The sequence below is a fragment of the Pimephales promelas genome, chromosome 12, assembly GCF_988280905.1.
Source record: "Pimephales promelas chromosome 12, fPimPro1.hap1.1, whole genome shotgun sequence".
Taxonomy (NCBI): Eukaryota; Metazoa; Chordata; class Actinopteri; order Cypriniformes; family Leuciscidae; genus Pimephales; species Pimephales promelas.
The window spans coordinates 581,084-603,843 of NC_142780.1; the positions used below are offsets into that span (position 1 = coordinate 581,084).

Consider the following 22,760-nt stretch of genomic DNA (forward strand, 5'->3'; position numbering starts at 1 on the left):
CTACTGTACTCCACCTCTACTATACTCTACTTCTACTGTACTCTACTTCTACTGTACTCTACTTCTACTGTACTCCACCTCTACTGTACTCCACCTCTACTATACTCCACCTCTACTGTACTCCACCTCTACTGTACTCTACTTCTACTGTACTCCACCTCTACTGTACTCCACCTCTACTGTACTCTACTTCTACTGTACTCCACCTCTACTGTACTCTACTTCTACTGTACTCCACCTCTACTGTACTCTACTTCTACTGTACTCCACCTCTACTGTACTCTACTTCTACTGTGCTCCACCTCTACTGTACTCTACTTCTACTGTACTCCACCTCTACTGTACTCTACTTCTACTGTACTCCACCTCTACTGTACTCCACCTCTACTGTACTCTACTTCTACTGTACACCACCTCTACTGTACTCTACTTCTACTGTACTCCACCTCTACTGTACTCTACTTCTACTGTACTCTACTTCTACTGTACTCCACCTCTACTGTACTCTACTTCTACTGTACTCCACCTCTACTGTACTCCACCTCTACTGTACTCTACTTCTACTGTACTCCACCTCTACTGTACTCTACTTCTACTGTACTCCACCTCTACTGTACTCCACCTCTACTGTACTCTACTTCTACTGTACTCTACTTCTACTGTACTCCACCTCTACTGTACTCTACTTCTACTGTACTCCACCTCTACTGTACTCTACTTCTACTGTACTCTACTTCTACTGTACTCTACTTCTACTGTACTCCACCTCTACTGTACTCTACTTCTACTGTACTCCACCTCTACTGTACTCCACCTCTACTGTACTCTACTCCTACTGTACTCCACCTCTACTGTACTCCACCTCTACTGTACTCCACCTCTACTGTACTCTACTTCTACTGTACTCCACCTCTACTGTACTCTACTTATACTGTACTCCACCTCTACTGTACTCCACCTCTACTGTACTCCACCTCTACTGTACTCTACTTCTACTGTACTCTACTTCTACTGTACTCCACCTCTACTGTACTCTACTTCTACTGTACTCTACTTCTACTGTACTCCACCTCTACTGTACTCTACTTCTACTGTACTCTACTTCTACTGTACTCCACCTCTACTGTACTCCACCTCTACTATACTCCACCTCTACTGTACTCCACCTCTACTGTACTCTACTTCTACTGTACTCCACCTCTACTGTACTCTACTCCTACTGTACTCCACCTCTACTGTACTCTACTTCTACTGTACTCCACCTCTACTGTACTCTACTTCTACTGTACTCCACCTCTACTGTACTCTACTTCTACTGTACTCTACTTCTACTGTACTCCACCTCTACTGTACTCCACCTCTACTATACTCCACCTCTACTGTACTCCACCTCTACTGTACTCTACTTCTACTGTACTCCACCTCTACTGTACTCTACTTCTACTGTACTCCACCTCTACTGTACTCTACTTCTACTGTACTCCACCTCTACTGTACTCTACTTCTACTGTACTCCACCTCTACTGTACTCCACCTCTACTATACTCCACCTCTACTGTACTCTACTTCTACTGTACACCACCTCTACTGTACTCTACTTCTACTGTACTCTACTTCTACTGTACTCCACCTCTACTGTACTCTACTTCTACTGTACTCTACTTCTACTGTACTCCACCTCTACTGTACTCTACTTCTACTGTACTCTACTTCTACTGTACTCCACCTCTACTGTACTCTACTTCTACTGTACTCCACCTCTACTGTACTCTACTTCTACCGTACTCTACTTCTACTGTACTCCACCTCTACTGTACTCCACCTCTACTATACTCCACCTCTACTGTACTCCACCTCTACTGTACTCTACTTCTACTGTACTCCACCTCTACTGTACTCTACTTCTACTGTACTCCACCTCTACTGTACTCTACTTCTACTGTACTCTACTTCTACTGTACTCCACCTCTACTGTACTCCACCTCTACTATACTCCACCTCTACTGTACTCCACCTCTACTGTACTCTACTTCTACTGTACTCCACCTCTACTGTACTCCACCTCTACTGTACTCTACTTCTACTGTACTCCACCTCTACTGTACTCCACCTCTACTATACTCCACCTCTACTGTACTCTACTTCTACTGTACACCACCTCTACTGTACTCCACCTCTACTGTACTCTACTTCTACTGTACTCCACCTCTACTGTACTCTACTTCTACTGTACTCCACCTCTACTGTACTCTACTTCTACTGTACTCCACCTCTACTGTACTCTACTTCTACTGTACTCTACTTCTACTGTACTCTACTTCTACTGTACTCCACCTCTACTGTACTCCACCTCTACTATACTCCACCTCTACTGTACTCTACTTCTACTGTACTCCACCTCTACTGTACTCTACTTCTACTGTACTCTACTTCTACTGTACTCTACTTCTACTGTACTCCACCTCTACTGTACTCCACCTCTACTATACTCCACCTCTACTGTACTCTACTTCTACTATACTCCACCTCTACTGTACTCTACTTCTACTGTACGCTACTTCTACTGTACTCCACCTCTACTGTACTCCTCCTCTACTGTACAGAAGGAAACATGCATTTCCTTCAGCTGAGGATTATTCATTTCACTTTTGGTGTGAAAGGGCCTCAACATTTTCCAAAAATATAACCTTTTTTGCAGGTATTATGAAACAAACAAGCAAGCCCAGTGCGGGTGAGAAAACGTGACACAAAAGTAGTGTGATGCATTAAGTTTCATAAAAAGTTACTAAGTAATGCAATTAGTTACTTTATTTGGAAGAAATGCAATATTGTAATGCATTACTTTTAAAAGAAACTTTCCCCAACAGTGTTTACTACTGTTGTTTATTAAACCAATTAAAAGTGACTATAATAAGTGGATCTACATAAGAAGATTGGTCGAACCTGCTGTAATTATTCGGGCTTGGCAAAGGGATTGAGTTTGTCACTTTCAAAGACCTGCAAGATCCCGGTCAAATACTCTCTGGCGCTCTCTAGCGACTAATATTACAGGAATCAAGTCCTGCTCTGAGAGCTCGGGCTTCTCGGGACAAATCATTCTCTGAATGTGTGTGTGTGTGTGTGTGTGTGTGTGTGTGTGTGTGTCTAGCCTCGCATCTCCAGCAGGATTACTGTGCTCTTTCATGAGCATGTCGATGCTTTGGGTTTCTGGAGACGCTTAGCACCTACTTTGGATAATCGGCAATGAATGAAGTCATTGTTATTCTACGATTAGAAATTACATGCGAAAGGCTTGTTCCTATCCAGCCTGTGTCTTTATGATAGGCTGAAATTCTTGTTTGGTGAGAAAGTCAGGAGTGTGTGTGAGAGCCCAGCTGAGATAGGAGGCGGATCTCACTACACCTCTCTCTCTCCACACACACACACACACACAGACAGACACACACGTGCGTTTAAATAGCGAGGGCGTATAATCTGTGCGCGCGCCGGAGGACTGGTGTTTAACCGCGGAGCGCGTCCGCGGGGACCCGCACACACACGCGCGCGCGCTCACACACAGCTCGGACCACTCGGACCATGGCACTGACATCTCTACACACACCTCTGGATCTTACCTGCGTTTGGAACTCTGTGTGGAGTGTGTGATCTGGTTTCGTCCTGATCATGTCGAGTTGATGTGTGTGTGTGACGGTTTCGCGTCGGGATCGAGTCCCTCAGGACACTCATGTCTCTCTCTCTCTCTGGATCTTAACGACAGGCTCGGGATACTCTCTCTATTCTCGTGTTTTCTCTCTTTATTCTCGTGTTTTCTCTCTGGAGCGGATTTAGGATGCTGTGTGTGTCTTCTCCAGTAACACACAACCTGCTGCTCTGGCTCTTCATTCTCCAAACGCCTCATTCAACTGCGCCTTTAATCACCGGTGAGAATCTCTCTCACACACACACACACACACACACACACACACACACACACACACACACACACACACCCTCGGAACGAGCCCTCGGAGGAATATCAGTCAAAAACACATTAAATATCAGGCACAACATTAGTTTCATTAACATTTAGATGGGAAATTCAAATCTGATGGTTTTTGAGTTTTTAATCAGAATTTGATTTTGATTATATTTAGTTTCTTAGAAATTAAAGGTTGGTGAAATTAATTGAGCTCATACATTTGTTACATTATCCAATTATTAATAAGTGTACAGTATAGTAAATAGGGTTAGAAAATGCTGTTTTTTCGACCTACAGTATGTTTGTGTTAAATATGGACAAACCCAACTGTTGGTTTGGGTTACCTATGTTAGTTTAGACCAGTGGTTGGGTTTGTCCATATTTGACTCAAACATAGATTGAAAAACCCCCAACATTTTCGACAGTAGAGCTACTACTGTATACTCAATAATAATAGCATTTGTAATACGTTAGGTTTTTTGAGTTTTAAATCTGAATTTGATTTTTAATAAGTGTTAAGTTTAAAAAAAATACTAAAGTTAAACGTGGAAATAATTTAATTCAATTCACATGTATTTGTATCGCTTTTTTCACAACACACATCATTTCAGAGCAGCTTTACAGAAAATACACGAGTTTACAGTGATCTGTGATCAGAGGAACTGAGTTATGCATTCCAGAAATCTACATAAGCACACTTAGCTACAAATGCATTAATTCAAACAGTGTAATAACTAAAGGCAGAAACTATGAGCTCATTGAAGTAATTAATTGTTTGTTAACAAATGATTATGACATATTGAAAATTGTAGCATTGGTGCAATTGAGCTCTTACATATTACATTATTCAATTATTAATGAGTATGATATGGAATGTACTGTTGCTATTTAGATTCAGCAAAATGAAATCATATTTTTGACTTGAATTAAACCAGTTAATTATTGGTTACCCTTTTTTCCATTTCTATGCGCCAATAATCACTTAAATACAGAGAAGTACTGTAAGATAACGAGGGTTTGGACTGATGGTTGTGTTGAAGAAAGTCTTCTTCTTCTTCCTCAGGAACAGAGGCTAGCTGTGAGAACGAGGGAGAAGTCCTGCACATCCCCAACATCACAGACAACCCCTGCATCTCCTGCGTGTGTCTGGTGAGCACATCACACATGCTTTCATACGCCAGATTCAGAATTACTGCGCTCTGGGCAAACACTGCGAAGCACTGTCGCTTTAACTTATAAAAGCAAGACTTCATTGAAACTGAAATTTCGAGTTAATGCAGTGAAAGAGATTATTTTAATAAACAGAATAAATCGGAACAACATTAGTGAACCTAAGTTGTTTTGGCAGAAGAGGAAAAAAAAGTTGTTATAAATCATAAAAATAATTTTTGATATTGTGTCAACACAAGGATTATACGGATATTTAATAAGTATTATACAACAAATAAGATTCTGACAGAATATACAAAATATTTAAGAGTTGTATAGAATTTATCAATATTCAGTCATCTCATCTGTAATCATCTTTGGTAAAATAATGACAATAATAACAATAATTGTAAAACTGTAAGTAGTACTGGCTTCATAATTTACATATTGTTTAAAGGGTAATTTAAGGTAACACTTGGTTTTACAGTAAAAACCAAGTTCTAATTAACAACTATTTAATAACAGTAAATTGTGCACAATCACACGCAACTAACCCTAAAGCAGAGTCACAGGTTTGTATCTCTCCATACATCAGAAAATACAGATATATGATTATGAACAAACCGCTCTGTAAAAACCTTCTGAATCGAGGTAACGTCTGGAGTGTGTAAAGCTGCGGAAGTGGAGATTTGTATAGAGAAAAAAAAGGCCTTTAAATATATGTAGTGTAATGGAAATATACAAAAGGATAAAGTGCTGTAAAAGATACACTCAAACATGAATTCTGGATGTTTCCTTTTCGCCAGTCAGAAAAAAAACACTTTATAAAAAGACAAAAAGCCCAAAATCTCAAACTTGACAGATGCATGAGAACAGTGTTTTTGCCTGTAGTGTCTCGCTTTAACTGTATAATTACACTGTAACTGTATCTTAAATAAACTATATCTGATTTTATATGTGGTCAAATTTGCAGCGTTTCTTTTGTACGCTGTAAAAATGATATACACTACTTGAACTCGTCAAAATGATTTAAGCAACTTTAGCTTCTTTTTATATGTTAAACAAGATTCAACTACATTTATTAAGTGCATTTAATATAAAAAGTTGAAACGACAGCAGCTGAGCTTGAGTTTTTAAGTTGAAATAAGTGATAAGTGTAAATGTGTTGAACTGTGTCCAGTGTGAATAACACTGATGCTCACTCACACACATCTGTAATCACACGAGTAAGAGTTCTGGTGTGTAACGTGAAGGATCCGAGACTCTTCTCAAGGTTAGAGTGTGAGAACTGATACGACGGCTCGATGAATGCCGTTATTGATTAGCGATCAATGCAGGAAGTTTTATCTCTGAAAGATGACGCCGCCTGCTGTGGTCATGCATTTATCTGCTGGTGATGGGATATGTCATGATGTGATTGAGTTAAGCGGATCTGTCACGTCCCGAACTCAATGTCCTGCTTGTGTTTGTTATATTGTGAAATGATTGCGTCCGGCTTCGACTGATAAGGGCTTGTTCTTCTCTCTGTGGACAGAACCAGAAAGCGGACTGTAAGCAGGAGAAGTGTCCGGTGTTGGATGAAGACTGTGCGCTGGTGGTCAAACAGACGGGAGCCTGCTGTGAACGATGCAAAGGTCTGAAATATGACTAATATCTTAATATTATTTATTGCGTCTGGGGTAACAGACTTGAGCTCTGCACTAGACAAACCCAAAGACTCCTTCAACATTTCTCACATTATCTCAGTTCATTCGCTATAGTTTAGAAAATAAAAAATGGCATGAAATCATATTTTATTATCAGATCAGTGGATATTTGACTGGTTTTGTCCTTCTGTTGGACTCTCACACATGAATTATGTTGAATATCTGTTCAATTGAACTACACAATTAGATAATACCAGTTTAGCTCAACCAGTGACCAAGCAATGCTTCATGTTGTTCAGTGTGTGTGTGTGATTACAGAAAACACACTTCAGCAAAACACAAGTCCGAATCATTTCTGGCCCCAGATGTGTGTAAATGTCACTGGTAGTCTCTGTATGAAGAGTTATTGGCTGTAATATGTCTTTATTTTGCTCTCCTCACTCACAGAAGTGAACTATAGTGTCCTGATAACACTAGTGGAACAATATCTGGTGTCTGAATCATTTTTGGTTTGACTGTAGTTTTGCTGTTTAACTCTTGAGTTTAGCATCACTGCCACCTTGTGGTCGACAGACGTCATTACACCTGAAGACTCAGTCTTCTCTCTTTCTGTCCTGGATGTTTTATTTGAGCTGCTGGGACTTGATTTTGTCTGTGGGGAACAGAAGTTATGCATTGAGTCCCTTTCCCGTGTGAACACACTCCCTCAGCCAGTGTCAGAAGAGCTGCGGAGCGACTGAGTTTAACAGAAGAAACTGAGAGAACAACCGTAAAACAAACCATTATCATTTTAGACTCGATATAGTGATGCTTATAACTCACCAAAGATCCAGTGATTATGATACTGAGATGCAGCAGGAATCGTGTTTCCTGACATTTATTTAAGCCTGATTTCCAAATACATAAAGCAAATTTTCCTGTGAACACTTTATATAAATACAATATAAGTATAAATGCATGTGATCATTTATATCAGTGTTACATATATCATCATATCACCCAGCCCTAAATCTAGTGTAGTTTTTTGTCAGTGTTTCTTTAAAAACAAACAATTATGCAGAATATATGATGGTATTTTTTATTTTAATATTTAACTACTGAGTTTTCAGTACAATAGATAACTATACAATATATAGGGTGTGATTTTACCCCTAAATTCAGCATATTGAAACCGTTCGCTGCCTGGATACAGATGTTTCCATGTTTCTGCCGCTCAGTGTTTCTAGTGTTTCTGGATACATTTTGGAAAGAAGCACCAGTGTCTTCATTTTTCGACACCAAGGGTGTATACTGCTAACAAGTTGAACAAGAGCCTAGCAGTATCCTTACCTCTCCAACAGTGACGTCACATGCATACTCTATTAATTGGATGGTTGTGGTTTGCTATTGGTGGATCTTATGTGAGTGACTGGTTGCCCCGCTCACGTCTTCAGAGAAGAGAAGAGGTGCTGGAAGAGGAACTTATTCTGATTCAAGATTACCAGGAACATGAATTTAACAGAATAATGAATCATGTATAATAAACCCAGCAATGTTCCATGAAAAAGACTGTCTCTCTCTGCCCCCCCTCAGGCTGTCAGCTGAACGGGATGTCCTACAACAGTTCCCATCACTGGATCAGTCCTGTTAAACCCTGTGTCACATACAGCTGTCAGGTGCGTTGATCAATCATACAACACTGATATACTGTAGTCCAGAAGTAGAATAAACAGAACCAGATCACCAGGACTGGACTGAAGTATATCTAAAGAAAGAAGAAGAAATAACATGCAGATGAATCTGGTAGCTCACCGCACACACAAAATGTGCTTTTTCATATTGAAGTCACTGTAACAAATATAAACATCCTCTTCAATCTTTACTCGCACATGTAAGTTTTAGTTGTTGTTTGTACAGGAAGGAGTCGTCACTGAAGCAGAGATGAGGTGTGTTATTCACTGTAAAAACCCCAGAATACACCCGAAGAGATGCTGTCCAACCTGCCCGGGTCAGTCAGTGTGTGTGTGTGTGTGTGTGTGATGGTAGGTTTAGGGTCGGGTTAGTGTAATGGGAGAGAATATACAGTTTATATGGTATAAAATCCATTACACCTATGGAATGTCCTTATAAGTAAAGCAAGATAAATCTGTGTGTGTGTGTGAGTGTGTGTGAGTGTGTTTTCATATGTAGTGCATTTTTCAGAAAAGAAGAGAAAGAGAAACCTGAACAAGAGTAACTAGCATTCTAGATATTAATATGCACAACATTTTCTCAATAATGTCACATGATTAATCTATCCACAAGGCTTTTTTTTGTCTAGAAGTGTGTTTAATGTCTTTGTTAATCAGCCAGATTCTCATCACAGCGCTTGTTGATATTTTATATCTTCACAGGATGTATTTTCGAGGGACATTTATATAAAGAAGATGAAGAATTTCATCCTGAAGGGAATCCCTGTATTAAATGCATCTGCACTGTGAGTTTATTTGCTGAACACTGTTCTCAGATCAGTCACAACAAAACACTCTTTACACTGGCCAAACTATAGTAACCCTTTCAACTTTCAAAATGATAACAGTAAATGTAATTCCATGTTGAATATAAGCATCTGTTGCTCTCTCTTTGACATAGCTGCTGTAGTTCAGTGAAGTGTGTGTGTGTGTGTGTTTCAGGGAGGTCACAGCATGTGTCAGAAGGTGGTGTGTCCTGTCCTGTCCTGCCCGTCTCATCTCACACACACACCGGCGGGTCACTGCTGTCCCAGATGCCGTGGTGAGTTTCTCAACATCCACACACTTCCAGAACCTCACACACATCCACTGAACGAGATATTCCCCCCGCATTGCACATGCAACAAACCATCCAAAAATTAAATGAAACTTCATATCAGAGATTTAGTCATTCATCAATATGATGCATCCCAGACAGCAACATAGTGTCGGCCCCCGTCTGGTACGCGTGGAATCCACACGTGGGCCGGATCTGGGCCGACACTATGTTGGTCTCTGTCTTCATGGTCTCTGTATAAGCGCGGTGATGTCCGTCTCCTGCAGGTCAGAGGAAGGTGTTCGACCTGTCTCCGGGCAGCTGTCTCTTCCACAGCGAGGTCTACGAGAACGGCTCCTCCATCAGCTACGACGCCTGCACCGTCTGCACGTGTGTGGACTCTACGGTGGCCTGCAGGAGGACGTGCTCCCCGCCCGGCTCCTGTCGAGGCCCCGCCTGCTGTGAGGAGTGCCAGACTCACCTTAAGATGGAAGATGTGAAGTACTGCAGGGTGAAGAGCAAAATATATAGGGTGAGGCGTCCACGAGCATGGACTAATCCAGTCAGCAACAGGATCTCTAGCCAGCAGGGTGGTTCCCCTAGGAGGGTTTTACTGGTTGCATTCGCACCGCCATTAGAAACTCTGAAGTGACGTAAGCAAAGCTTGTTGTTGTGACTCTGAGAACGCCAGAGCTCGCATTCTCCGTGTTCATTACCCAGACAGCAAACTGACATTGATTCAACGTGGAAACGACGTCTCTCATGACATTGAAACAACGTTGATTTTGCTCATCGAATTAACGTTGAACCAACGTCAGACGCGGCATTCTTCAAAGCTAAATGAAAATCGAAAATTGGTTTGCTTTCATAACGTTGAAACAACGTGTTGATTTCAAGTTGATTTTCTGTTAGTTTTGAAAGAATGACGCGTCTGACGTTGGTTCAACGTTAATTCGATGAGCAAAACAATGTCAGATCAACGTTGTTTCGATGTCATATTTCCACGTTGATTCAATGTCAGTTTGCTATCTGGGTAGTTTACGATCTGTCTATCAGTCCTGTCTAATACGGTATCAGGAAGTAGACAGTAATGGTATTACGGTATGGTAAAGGTATGCCGTGTGTGGATGTCCAGCTGAGCATGTTTCTCTTGATCTCCTCACAGTTGTGTTGGGTGTTCTCCTCAGCGTAAAGGTTAAGAGGCTCATCTATCACCGTTTTACATGTTCGTAAAGTTAGTTTGTAGAGTAAATATACTGTATAGGCTATAATCTGTGTTTACACTGCCTTTTTAAAATTGGCGGATGCTTGTGTTCTGCGTGCATTCGGCCAATCAGCGAACACTAACATCACGAAAGTTCCTATAGCGCTGGTTTAGACCGTCTCTGGAGTAAATTAGTTCCTCTAAAAGGAGTTGCTAGTTCTGCGGTGCGAACACACCAATATCCAGGAACAACTGGGAATAGTTTTAGGATCTATGAAAAGGTTCCTCCTGTGCGATAGCCCTTATAGTGTCGGCCCACTTCCGGTACGCGTTGAATCCACATGTACCAGATATGGGCCGGATCTGGGCCGACACTAGGTTGCTGTCTGGGATGTGTGTTGACAATATAATGAACTGGTTGATAAAGCCTGCATATATCAAGAGAATGAGTGAGTGTGTGTGTGTTCGTCTCTTAGGACGGGGACAGATGGTCGTCGGTGAACTGTTCTCTGTGCACATGTGTTAAGGGGAATATTGAGTGTCAGCCCAAGATTTGTGTTCCTATTACCAGCTGTCCCTCGGTAAGTCCTGTTTTACATGACGCATAAAGACACCTACTTTTAGTCATACTGTACTTTATAGATCAGCGCTGTCGGGGAGAAACCTTGTATGTACAAAACTGCTACTTTTCAAGAAACAGGTGGCTTTATATATGATCAGGCACACACGTGTCATTATATTATTAATGTTTGACCTTGATCAAGATCAAATGGAGTTCTGGGTGTTTTATCCGTCATTAGACCGACCATGAGGCGTTTTCATCAAGTTACATCTTATTCAGTTTATTGCAGCTACACTGGTAAAGGCCGCACTGGCTGTGACTCGACGACCAGCGCTTGATTAAGATAATCTTCTCCGCTCCTCAAACACATAAATATTAACTTTTATATATTTATAGTGTTTCTTGAGTAAAGAAAACACTGTCGTTATTCAAAGAAGCAGTTCTTCTTTATCATTGCATTGCAAACAAGCAGAGACGCTTTAACTGTGTCTTCATGCATTATAGAGGTGGGCGGAGTTATGAGGTTTGACTGACAGTCCGAGGAGCCAATGGAGATAGAAGACAAGCTGTTTTAAATACTTTTCATTGGTTAGATATATGTAAAACTCACAGACAGACATGTAGGGCGACCAATAGTAATGAACTTCTTTCAAAAACATTAAAAACTCTAAACAGTTTATACATAAATCATAATTCATAAACAGTTCAGACAGAGGCCTAACTCATTATTTTGTGGCTAGTTACTCTCAACATTTCCTATAGATTTGTTCTGGAAATTATAATCAAAGACTTTATATATAGAAAGACGGTGCACTCGATTTACTTATGAATGGGAGAATGAATAAATCCCCCCTTATAAATAAAGAGCCAATGGATGATCGGTAAAGCCGCAGAGTGAACAGACCTTCCGTGAAAGGGACATTGTTATATGCAACCGGTTTGATTTTCTGTGTCTCTCTATGCAAGTCTGTCTCTTCACAGTGTTTTGTCTTTCAGAATAAGATCCTGAATCGCACCGGCTGCTGTCCCGTCTGCACTGACAGTAAGCTGACTTCTTTACAGAACAAGACTTAAAAAAATCAATTCTGAACTATCAAACACATATTATATAAAAGGACACATTTTCTGTTTTACACCTGTCACACGCTCAACAGTGCATCTTTCTAATAACAATTATAAGTGCCATATGTTTGCACAAAAATATGCATTCTTCATTTAACTTAGTACAGGGTGCTTGAAGTACTTGAATTTGACTTTTAAAAATGTAAGTCCTGGAAAACCCTTGAAAATAAACCATATTTTTGAAGGGGCACTTGAAAAGTGCTTAAATTATTTATATTTTTTTTCAAAAATTGTTTTGCACAAATATCGCTGCAGCCCATCTGAGATATGTATGGCTATGAGCATGATATTAAGTTATTATGATAAGTATATAAAGTATATGAGTATAAAAATAAACTTCATTTTTCATTTTTCATAAATTTCTTTTTCATCCTGTCAGTGGTTAAGGGGATTCCCACAGTGCTGGTCAATGGAAGTGAAACATCAGATCTCATATAGGTTAAAAAAAATACATAATAATAATAGTATAGATATTGTTTAAAAAGTACTGATTGTACTCCTTGAAATTCTAAAAAGTAGTGCTTGAAAAGTCCTTAAAAGTCCTGGAATTTAATTTTACAGTATCTGTACAAACCCTGATACCAATTCAATACTTCACCAGCAAACCTAATCTCCATCTCTCTCTCCATCCCTCTCTCCATCCCTCTCTCCATCCCTCTCTCTCTCCATCCCTCTCTCCATCCCTCTCCATCCCTCTCTCTCTCCATCCCTCTCCATCTCTCTCTCCATCCCTCTCTCCATCCCTCTCTCTCTCCATCCCTGTCCATCTCTCTCCATCTCTCTCCATCCCTCTCTCTCTCTCCATCTCTCTCTCCATCCCTCTCTCCATCCCTCTCTCTCCCTCTCTCTCTCCATCTCTCTCTCCATCTCTCTCTCCAGAGCCAGGCGTGTGCACCGTGTTCGGAGACCCTCACTATAACACGTTTGACGGCCGCACCTTTAACTTCCAGGGCCGGTGTAAGTACGTGCTGACTAAAGACTGCTCTCCTGCGGCCAGCTTCACCGTGCTGGTGAAGAACGACGCTCGCCGCACACGCTCCTTCTCATGGACCACGTCGGTGGAGCTGCACACGTCAGGCCTGAGCATCAGCCTCCACCAGCACCTGACCGTACGCCACAACGGCACACGCATCGCTCTGCCCTTCCACAGCACCGGCGTCCACATCGACCTGGACGGGTACCTGCTCAAACTCACCACCATCGCAGGTCAGACCTTTAAAGAGGATTCTGCTGTTCTCATGTTCATCTGTCTTCAGTGTGTGTGCTGCTGTGTGATCATGAGAAAGCTCCAGTTCTTCTCTATATCAGTGTCAGTGTTCCTGAACTCCTGAAACACCTCCATTGTAGTCTAAAGTTTTTCCCGAACGAACACGTCACAATATTCCTCATTATAATAATTCATGCGCAGAATAAAGGGGCGGGGCCTGGTTGAGTTAGTTAGTAGTGATACAAAATTGATTTGTGTCAAGTCCTCTTTAAGGTGCACAGCTGATTTTAAAGAATTAACTGACTATGCAAAAAAAAAAAAATCAATCTAAGAATGAAGCAATTTAAGATGATGTGCCTTGCTCAGCGTTGACCCTTGGACTGGAAACAGGACTGTGATGTCATTAACACTCTCTCGCCTTTATGACATTGATCTGTGTGCAACCTTTGTGCTAACAGCTCAAATCACTCGTTCCAACCCTGCACAGGTCACACAGCGGAGAGAGACAGGCTTCAACACACCTTTCTGTTTCAAAAGAGCATGTTCGATGATTTACAGTGATTATTCTATAAAAATACAGTTTCATGCTAACTTCCAATTAGCAATTCAGACTGTTGTGTATTTCTACAGCGCTTTATACAGTACAAATTGTTTAGAAGGAGCTTCACATTAATGAAGGAAAAAAAATTCAAAATTACAAAAAGTTTTGATTATGAAAATAATTTAGTTTCAGCTGTAAAGCAGCTCTGCGGTGTAATTGATCGCCAAGTTTGGATCATTGTGCTTTTAATGCACTTCAATAAAAGTGTATCAAAATATATCAATTATGAAACAACAGTCCCAGCTGACAGGGAACATTCCGGCGAGATTCGAACAAACATTCTTCCAGTAATGTTGACTGAAGATTCATTCAGACATCCACATGTTTCTACACACACCGCGGGTCCGCTTACATCCACATGTTTCCACAGTGTCCCTGAACAGAAAAACGTGATTCGTCACTATGTTGTTCTTTGTGCAAAGACGCGAGCTAAAGTCAGCGAATAAAACACTGACACAATGTTGAACAAGTGACAGTAATATTCACAAAAACATATAATAAAGTAAAGATAATTTCTTAATTTATCTTTGTAAAGAAACCTCATTGCTTAACTGTTATTCTCTGCAGTCTCAGATGATGACATCACTTCCTGTCTGTCACCGTAACTTCTGTTGGGTGCAGTTCCGAACCTCGCCACTAGATGCCACTAAAATGTACACACTGCACCTTTAAGTAAATGATTTAGCCAAACGCTGTTTGAAGTGTTTTTTTTAGATAGCCTGTTACAGCATCAGCATCTCAGACATAGGCAAATGCATTATGTGTGTGTTCCCTCACTCTTCCCCAGGCCTGGAGATCTCGTGGGACGGGGACAGTCTGGTGGAGGTGGTCGCGGCCCCGCATCTGAAGGAGCGTCTCTGCGGGCTGTGTGGAAACTACAACGGTCACAGGCGAGACGACTCGCTCGGAGGAGACGGAAAGTTTAAGTTTGACGTGGATGAGTTTGCTGAATCATGGCGCGTTGAGGACAACGAGGTGTGTGAGGCTCCCAACCACAAGCCCATGACCTTCCTCTGTCCCGGCTCAGTCAAAGTGAAGCTCCGCGCGCACAGAACCTGCCACAAGCTCAAGTCCTGGGAGTTTCAGAAGTGCCATTCTGCTGTAGACTTTACCTCCTTCTACAAGTGAGTGCCCCACTCATCATTATCAAACTATACTGTAGGCTCTGAGGAAACTTTGCAGCATTTGAATCTTTATATCTCTGAACTAAAGATCGCTAATGTAGGAGAAGATCTGATGTCTAGAGTGATATTAACACAGATTTAAAGGTGAGAGTTTGGGCGTGGCTATTGTAGCAGGAGGAGAGTTTGGGGCGTGGCTACAGTAGCAGGAGGAGAGTTTGGGGCGTGGCTACAGTAGCAGGAGGAGAGTTTGGGGCGTGGCTACAGTAGCAGGAGGAGAGTTTGGGGAGTGGCTACAGTAGCAGGAGGAGAGTTTGGGGAGTGGCTACAGTAGCAGGAGGAGAGTTTGGGGAGTGGCTACAGTAGCAGGAGGAGAGTTTGGGGAGTGGCTACAGTAGCAGGAGGAGAGTTTGGGGAGTGGCTACAGTAGCAGGAGGAGAGTTTGGGGAGTGGCTACAGTAGCAGGAGGAGAGTTTGGGGTGTGGCTACAGTAGCAGGAGGAGAGTTTGGGGAGTGGCTACAGTAGCAGGAGGAGAGTTTGGGGAGTGGCTACTGTAGCAGGAGGAGATTTTGGGGCGTGTCTACAGTAGCAGGAGGAGAGTTTGGGGCGTGTCTACAGTAGCAGGAGGAGAGTTTGGGGAGTGGCTACAGTAGCAGGAGGAGAGTTTGGGGCGTGTCTACAGTAGCAGGAGGAGAGTTTGGGGAGTGGCTACAGTAGCAGGAGGAGAGTTTGGGGCGTGTCTACTGTAGCAGGAGGAGAGTTTGGGGCGTGGCTACAGTAGCAGGAGGAGAGTTTGGGGAGTGGCTACAGTAGCAGGAGGAGAGTTTGGGGAGTGGCTACAGTAGCAGGAAGAGAGTTTGGGGAGTGGCTACAGTAGCAGGAGGAGAGTTTGGGGAGTGGCTACAGTAGCAGGAGGAGAGTTTGGGGAGTGGCTACAGTAGCAGGAGGAGAGTTTGGGGCGTGGCTACAGTAGCAGGAGGAGAGTTTGGGGAGTGGCTACTGTAGCAGGAGGAGAGTTTGGGGAGTGGCTACAGTAGCAGATGGAGAGTTTGGGGAGTGGCTACAGTAGCAGATGGAGAGTTTGGGGAGTGGCTACAGTAGCAGATGGAGAGTTTGGGGAGTGGCTACAGTAGCAGGAGGAGAGTTTGGGGAGTGGCTACAGTAGCAGGAGGAGAGTTTGGGGCGTGGCTACAGTAGCAGGAGGAGAGTTTGGGGAGTGGCTACTGTAGCAGGAGGAGAGTTTGGGGCGTGGCTACAGTAGCAGGAGGAGAGTTTGGGGAGTGGCTACAGTAGCAGATGGAGAGTTTGGGGAGTGGCTACAGTAGCAGGAGGAGAGTTTGGGGAGTGGCTACAGTAGCAGGAGGAGAGTTTGGGGAGTGGCTACTGTAGCAGGAGGAGAGTTTGGGGAGTGGCTACAGTAGCAGGAGGAGAGTTTGGGGAGTGGCTACAGTAGCAGGAGGAGAGTTTGGGGAGTGGCTACAGTAGCAGGAGGAGAGTTTGGGGAGTGGCTACTGTAGCAGGAGGAGAGTTTGGGGAGTGGCTACAGTAGCAGATGGAGAGTTTGGGGAGTGGCTACAGTAGCAGATGGAGAGTTTGGGGAGTGGCTACAGTAGCAGGAGGAGAGTTTGGGGAGTGGCTACAGTAGCAGGAGGAGAGTTTGGGGAGTGGCTACAGTAGCAGATGGAGAGTTTGGGGAGTGGCTACAGTAGCAGGAGGAGAGTTTGGGGAGTGGCTACAGTAGCAGGAGGAGAGTTTGGGGAGTGGCTACAGTAGCAGGAGGAGAGTTTGGGGAGTGGCTACAGTAGCAGGAGGAGAGTTTGGGGAGTGGCTACAGTAGCAGGAGGAGAGTTTGGGGAGTGGCTACAGTAGCAGGAGGAGAGTTTGGGGAGTGGCTACAGTAGCAGGAGGAGAGTTTGGGGAGTGGCTACAGTAGCAGGAGGAGAGTTTGGGGCGTGGCTACAGTAGCAGGAGGAGAGTTTGGGGAGTGGCTACAGTAGCAGGAGGAGAGTTTGGGGCGTGGCTACTGGGGAATCTCCTCAACCACCACCAGTGTACAGCTCCACCTAATTTATGCGACGGCTGCCATATTGCGCCAGAACGCCCACCACACACCAGATTACTGGTGGAGAGGAAACAGTGATGAAGCCAATTGGTATAGATGGGGATGATTAGGAGGCCATGATGGACAGAGGCCACTGGGCAAATGTGGCCAGTATGCCAGAGTTACACCCCTACTCTTTCCAAAGACATCCTGGGATTTTTTGTGACCACAGAGAGTCAGGACCTCGGTTTAACGTCTCATCCGAAGGACGGTGCTCTTTGACAGTATAGTGTCCCCGTCACTATACTGGGGCGTTAGGACCCACACAGACCACAGGGTGAGCGCCCCCTGCTGGCCTCACGAACACCTCTTCCAGCAGCGACCTGGCTTTCTCAGAAGGTCTCCCATCCAGGTACTAACCAGACTCAGCCCTGCTTAGCTTCAGTGGGCAACCAGTCTTGGGTACAGGGTGATATGGCTGCTGACATAAAACATAAAAGCGAATGATGTTACGCGCTTCAACAGTTGTTGTAAATGTATAAATATATAAATGTAGATAATGGAGATAAATGTTCCTGGAAAATGCCTGGTATTTCATTTTGGTGATGCTGGTGAGATTAGCCAGCATCACAGTGAGATTAACTACTCAAACTCATTCTGCTTCCTCACTGTATGTCTGTCTCTCCCCATGTCTTCCTCTCTTTAGGTCATGTGTCACAGACATGTGTGAGTGTCCAGTGCATAAGAACTGTTACTGCGAGTCGTTCATAGCATACAGTCGAGCGTGTGAGCGAGAGGGCATCCGTGTGCACTGGAGACCGGAGCTCGCCTGCATCAGTAAGTCACACTGGACACATTTATTTATATAGGGTGTTTTCGTTTTCCATGTTCCTGAATACAACAGGTTAATTGCCTATATTTAGAAAATTGTGAAACCATTTCAGTAGGTACTAACCATTTCTCTCCTTACATTCGAAACGATTTGTGATTGAATGTTTAGTGGATGTCTCTGATCCTGATGTCTATACAAGTCCTGGCATTTATGATCAAGCACATCTATGACTGCTTCACCGCACCGATCTGTGTATCACTGTGCAACACCTTTAGCCCCCATCATTCTAATATCCTGATTAGACCCACATTTTTAGAGTTGTATCTGTTCTTCTTATTTGACTAGTTTTCATTTCCTTTTTCTGCTGTAGGCACACACTGCAAACATGGTGCGGTTTACGACACATGTGGACCCGGCTGCACGAAAACCTGCCATAACTGGAACGAGGTCGGCCCGTGTCACAGACCCTGTGTGGCCGGCTGTCACTGTCCTGCCAACCTTGTCTTGTTTCAGGGACACTGCGTTAAACACACAACTTGCCCCGGGTCATGATGACCCACGTGACCTATACAAGAGATCCAAACACACGGGGGGGAAGAGAACTGGGCAAACAGGACTGGACCAACCGGTAACCTTCCAGGGTCTCTCTCTCGAATCACACTGAAGTGAGTTAAACTGCAGTTCCTCCACTGGCCACTAGAGGCCGGCTGCAGGAGAGACTCATTCCCATAGACCCGCATGTTAAAATGCCCAACTTTACAGCAGAAATGAACATGTTTTCAGTCTGGTTTAAAAAGTGGTTTTGGTCTATAAAGCTAATCCTGCCCTTCATGACGACTGTGAGGGGGTGAATTTTTTTATAACTCATCCGTTTAAATGATATTAAGCCTTAAAGTTCTGCATAATTAATGGCGTGGCCACTTGAGTGACAGGTGGATGTCACTACTAGCCGTTTGTCTGCTGTGTGTTAGCATCACAACACCTCAGCTAATCTGCCTCGCTGCACATGTTCGTTCATCCGGAGTGACGCACGACCAAGATGGCGACGACAGGCTCCGCCCACTTTGGGCTTTAGAAACGCTCTTCAGAAACACTACGGGTTGTACACAGTCTATGGACTGTCCAGGACTCAGATACTCATAAACTGTGGCTTGGCCCGGCTCCTCCATCACTCGTGTTCACCACTGTAGTGCCTTACCGCTGGAACTGGAGTTACATGAGGGCTAGATGGCAAACATAACAATAGTATTATCCCATTATTGGGGCAGCCAGTATTTAACACACGATTTCTTGACTGAAAGGGAAACTATTTATATATTTGTTGTTTATTTTGTAAGTCGAGGACTCAAATGTGACTGTTATAGCTTTAAAGAGAAGTGTACTGTATTCATCCAGCCCAGTGTTCATACACTGAATTGCGTGTGTGTGTGTGTGTGTGTGTTGTTATACCTGTACATTTCACATGACACAGTAAGATATTATATATATATATGACCAGTATAAAGCTTATATACTTTTTCAGAAATAAGCAGCTCAGGTTCAGAGATGTTTCACGTGTAGATTCAGGATCGGGACGCAGACGGGTTTCGCTCCTAAGGAAAAAGAGCCCAAAAAGAACTAAAGCCAAAAATCAGCATCATGTTACATGAATTGTGGCAATAATTTTCACAAGGTACATGAAAAAGTTCTTTTAAATTGATAAAACTTTGCAGTACTGACCTGAGCGTTAAGTGTGTTGTGTTTTTCCAAGTGCTGTAGTTTAGTTGAGTGTTATTTAAGCCATATTAATCCTGACACACTCACACACTCTCACTCGCATACTCTCTATCACACACACACACACACACACACACACACGGACCCAGCCCTAAAAGAAAACAACATTCTTTCCAGAGCTCTGAAAGGACATCTGACAGAACGAGTGTTATCAATCAGTGTACTGGAGTAGTCGACTCGTGAACTTTCTTTTACTCACTAATTGTTTTTCCAAGAAAATTGTTTAAGTTAAAATGTATGTGTATCCACAGTTAATGTATGTTTGTGCAGTTCTGGTTGAATGCTGTTACTGATTACCACCAGTTTCCACCTCGAATAGATCAATGCTGAAATGATTAATATGTAACATAACTCTAGTATTGCCACCCTTGGTAAACATGAGCAATACGGACTTTGATTTTTTTTTTCTCCTCTTAACAAACAAAAATCAAACCAATATTCATAAAATATTATGAAAAATAATTGTGGAACAAATCCATCCATTTTCGAAATCACTTGTCCTATGTGGGATTCCAGAAATTGGTAATAAATAAAATATTTATCTTACCTACCTACAATTTCTAGTAAACATAAATCTGAATTATATTACCATCAATATTGTATGTTACATTATTAACATTATATTGTATGTTACATTATTATATTATATTGTATGTTACAACATTATCAACACAATCTCTGTTTACACGGATCCAAAGCGACTAAAAACACAGTATTATGCACACCAGACAAATCGTTGGCAATGTCACTTTGTAAAGAAAGACTACTTGCCTGCACACATACACATTCACGCATTTACACACACACACACACACACAATACGCTTGTGCATTTTAAGTTTACACTGAGATGATAATAGTAATAGTATAATAATATATAATAATAATAATAATAATATGTAGACTGGGGGTCTATCCAATCATGGGGAATTTGCATATCATAATTAATAATTATTCTTACAGGTTTGGATCAGATCAGTCTTACATGTTATTAAATCTCTGATAAGGGATGATATGTTATTTTAACTGCATGCATGTGTATCTTGGTAATCAACCACCAGTTGATTGCAATTAATTACACAGATCACGTTTTATAAACAGGTAAAAATTAATTAGCTCAATTGTCAGAATAATATCTGTGGAGAATTAAGTATGATCGACCCATCTGCTTGTCCAGCAAGCTTGATCATTCGATCTCCATCAAAACCCGCAATATCATCTTACTTTATAGATTTTCGGGAAAACCAACCTGTGGCCACATGAATTAGTTTTCCTGTTCTATAAACAAATAAAGTATCTTTAATTTGTAAAGTTTGTAGCTTTGATCTAGTCATTTAAGGGACTTGAAGTAGAGATCACTGCACACTGGAGAATAAGGAAGGATTGGGAAACAGGAAGGTATCTGCATGTCTTTTGTGTGTACTTAGTATAAATATTAATTGGTTGTCTAGCCTTGATTACAGAACAGTAATACAATTACGGAATCACAAATCTAAAGTAATCAAATCCATTAATTCATATAATAATCTTGTATTTTTATTCTGATTAATGAAAGAAAATGCGTTTTCAGGTATGTTTTGCGACGTTAAGCTATTTGTTATTTAGCAATAAGGAAATATATATATATATATACAGTATATATATATATATACATTAATTACATGCATGTCATTTTGTACTAATTCATATGATTTATGTCATAATTATTTCTTAAAACAGAACATCAGACAATAAAATAACATTCAATGCAATACAATTAGTGAACCAAAACTTACAGGCTATAAAAAAATTAAATGTTGGCCAAATTACACAATACAATACAAAATGAATTCAACTGAATTATGAGATGTAACGAATTGATTTTTTTACACAAACACAAAACTACAAGTAAATGCACATCATTTTGGGACATTTATAAAGCAATACAAATCAGCTTTAAACAGACATACTGTAGTGTGTCTTTAATTTCCTGAATACTTCTGTGATAGTCCTCTGGCTACACAGTGTGAAGATTAAAATAATAATCATGTTGATTTAGCTGTGTTAACGATGTTTAATAGGTTACAGATTTTGAGAGAAGAGTTTTTAGGTCCATCCTGGATAAACTAATGAGACCCAAATATATGCAGTGTCTTTTGCTGTATGTCAAGTCAAATCTGTAGTTTGAAGTAAATTATATTGTATGTGCAGTTTGTGTTTCGCCATCCTGAGGCCTAGATGATGCAGTCAGGTGAGATGTGCCGAGGCACCGAAGAGACTGAGCAACTCTAAAACACACACACAAACATGCATTAGTCTGTTGAGCTGTCTAACATCACTCACTGTTCTTACTTCGATGCTCACTTACTTATCTCGCTGAACCTTGTGGTGTGTAACATCACTCACTGTTAGCATGCTGTGACAGTACAAGGCCATTTTAATCACACACTCCACAAGCCCAAAAGAGACTGAAACCTTTCGTTCGTCTCAGTATTATAAGGCTGATCTGAACAAGAGAAGATTACATTTCTTCATTCAAATATATAGTATATATTTGTACCAGAATGATAACTTAAAGGCAAGTGAGACTTGATCTCGTGTCTCCATTGCAGCTTTTGCTCCACGCATCCACACTTCTGTGTCCAGTCTCGAACCGGGATCCTCCCGACAGGAGAGAACACGCTCAACCCACTGAGCCACTGGCACTTCTACATGAAGATTTCTTTTTTTGGGTGCATGTCATTTTTATTTGGACAAAACCAGTGAAACTGAAGCATTAAACACAAATAGTGAGATTTGAAACCAAATCCTCCACAT

At 41.9% G+C, this 22,760-nt stretch overlaps 1 protein-coding gene across 1 annotated transcript; it reads left to right on the plus strand.

The window, feature by feature from the left end:
• The first annotated feature begins 2,658 nt into the window (after positions 1-2,658).
• On the plus strand, positions 2,659-20,515 carry bmper (BMP binding endothelial regulator). Its single transcript, XM_039667297.2, has 14 exons — positions 2,659-3,920; positions 5,022-5,107; positions 6,642-6,741; positions 8,326-8,408; positions 8,650-8,740; positions 9,126-9,208; positions 9,405-9,504; positions 9,786-10,030; positions 11,179-11,283; positions 12,261-12,306; positions 13,266-13,592; positions 14,982-15,318; positions 18,064-18,194; positions 18,560-20,515. Exons 1-14 carry the CDS (start codon positions 3,830-3,832, stop codon positions 18,739-18,741), a joined length of 2,007 nt encoding a protein of 668 aa, XP_039523231.2. The 5' UTR covers positions 2,659-3,829; the 3' UTR covers positions 18,742-20,515.
• The last annotated feature ends 2,245 nt before the right edge of the window (positions 20,516-22,760 follow it).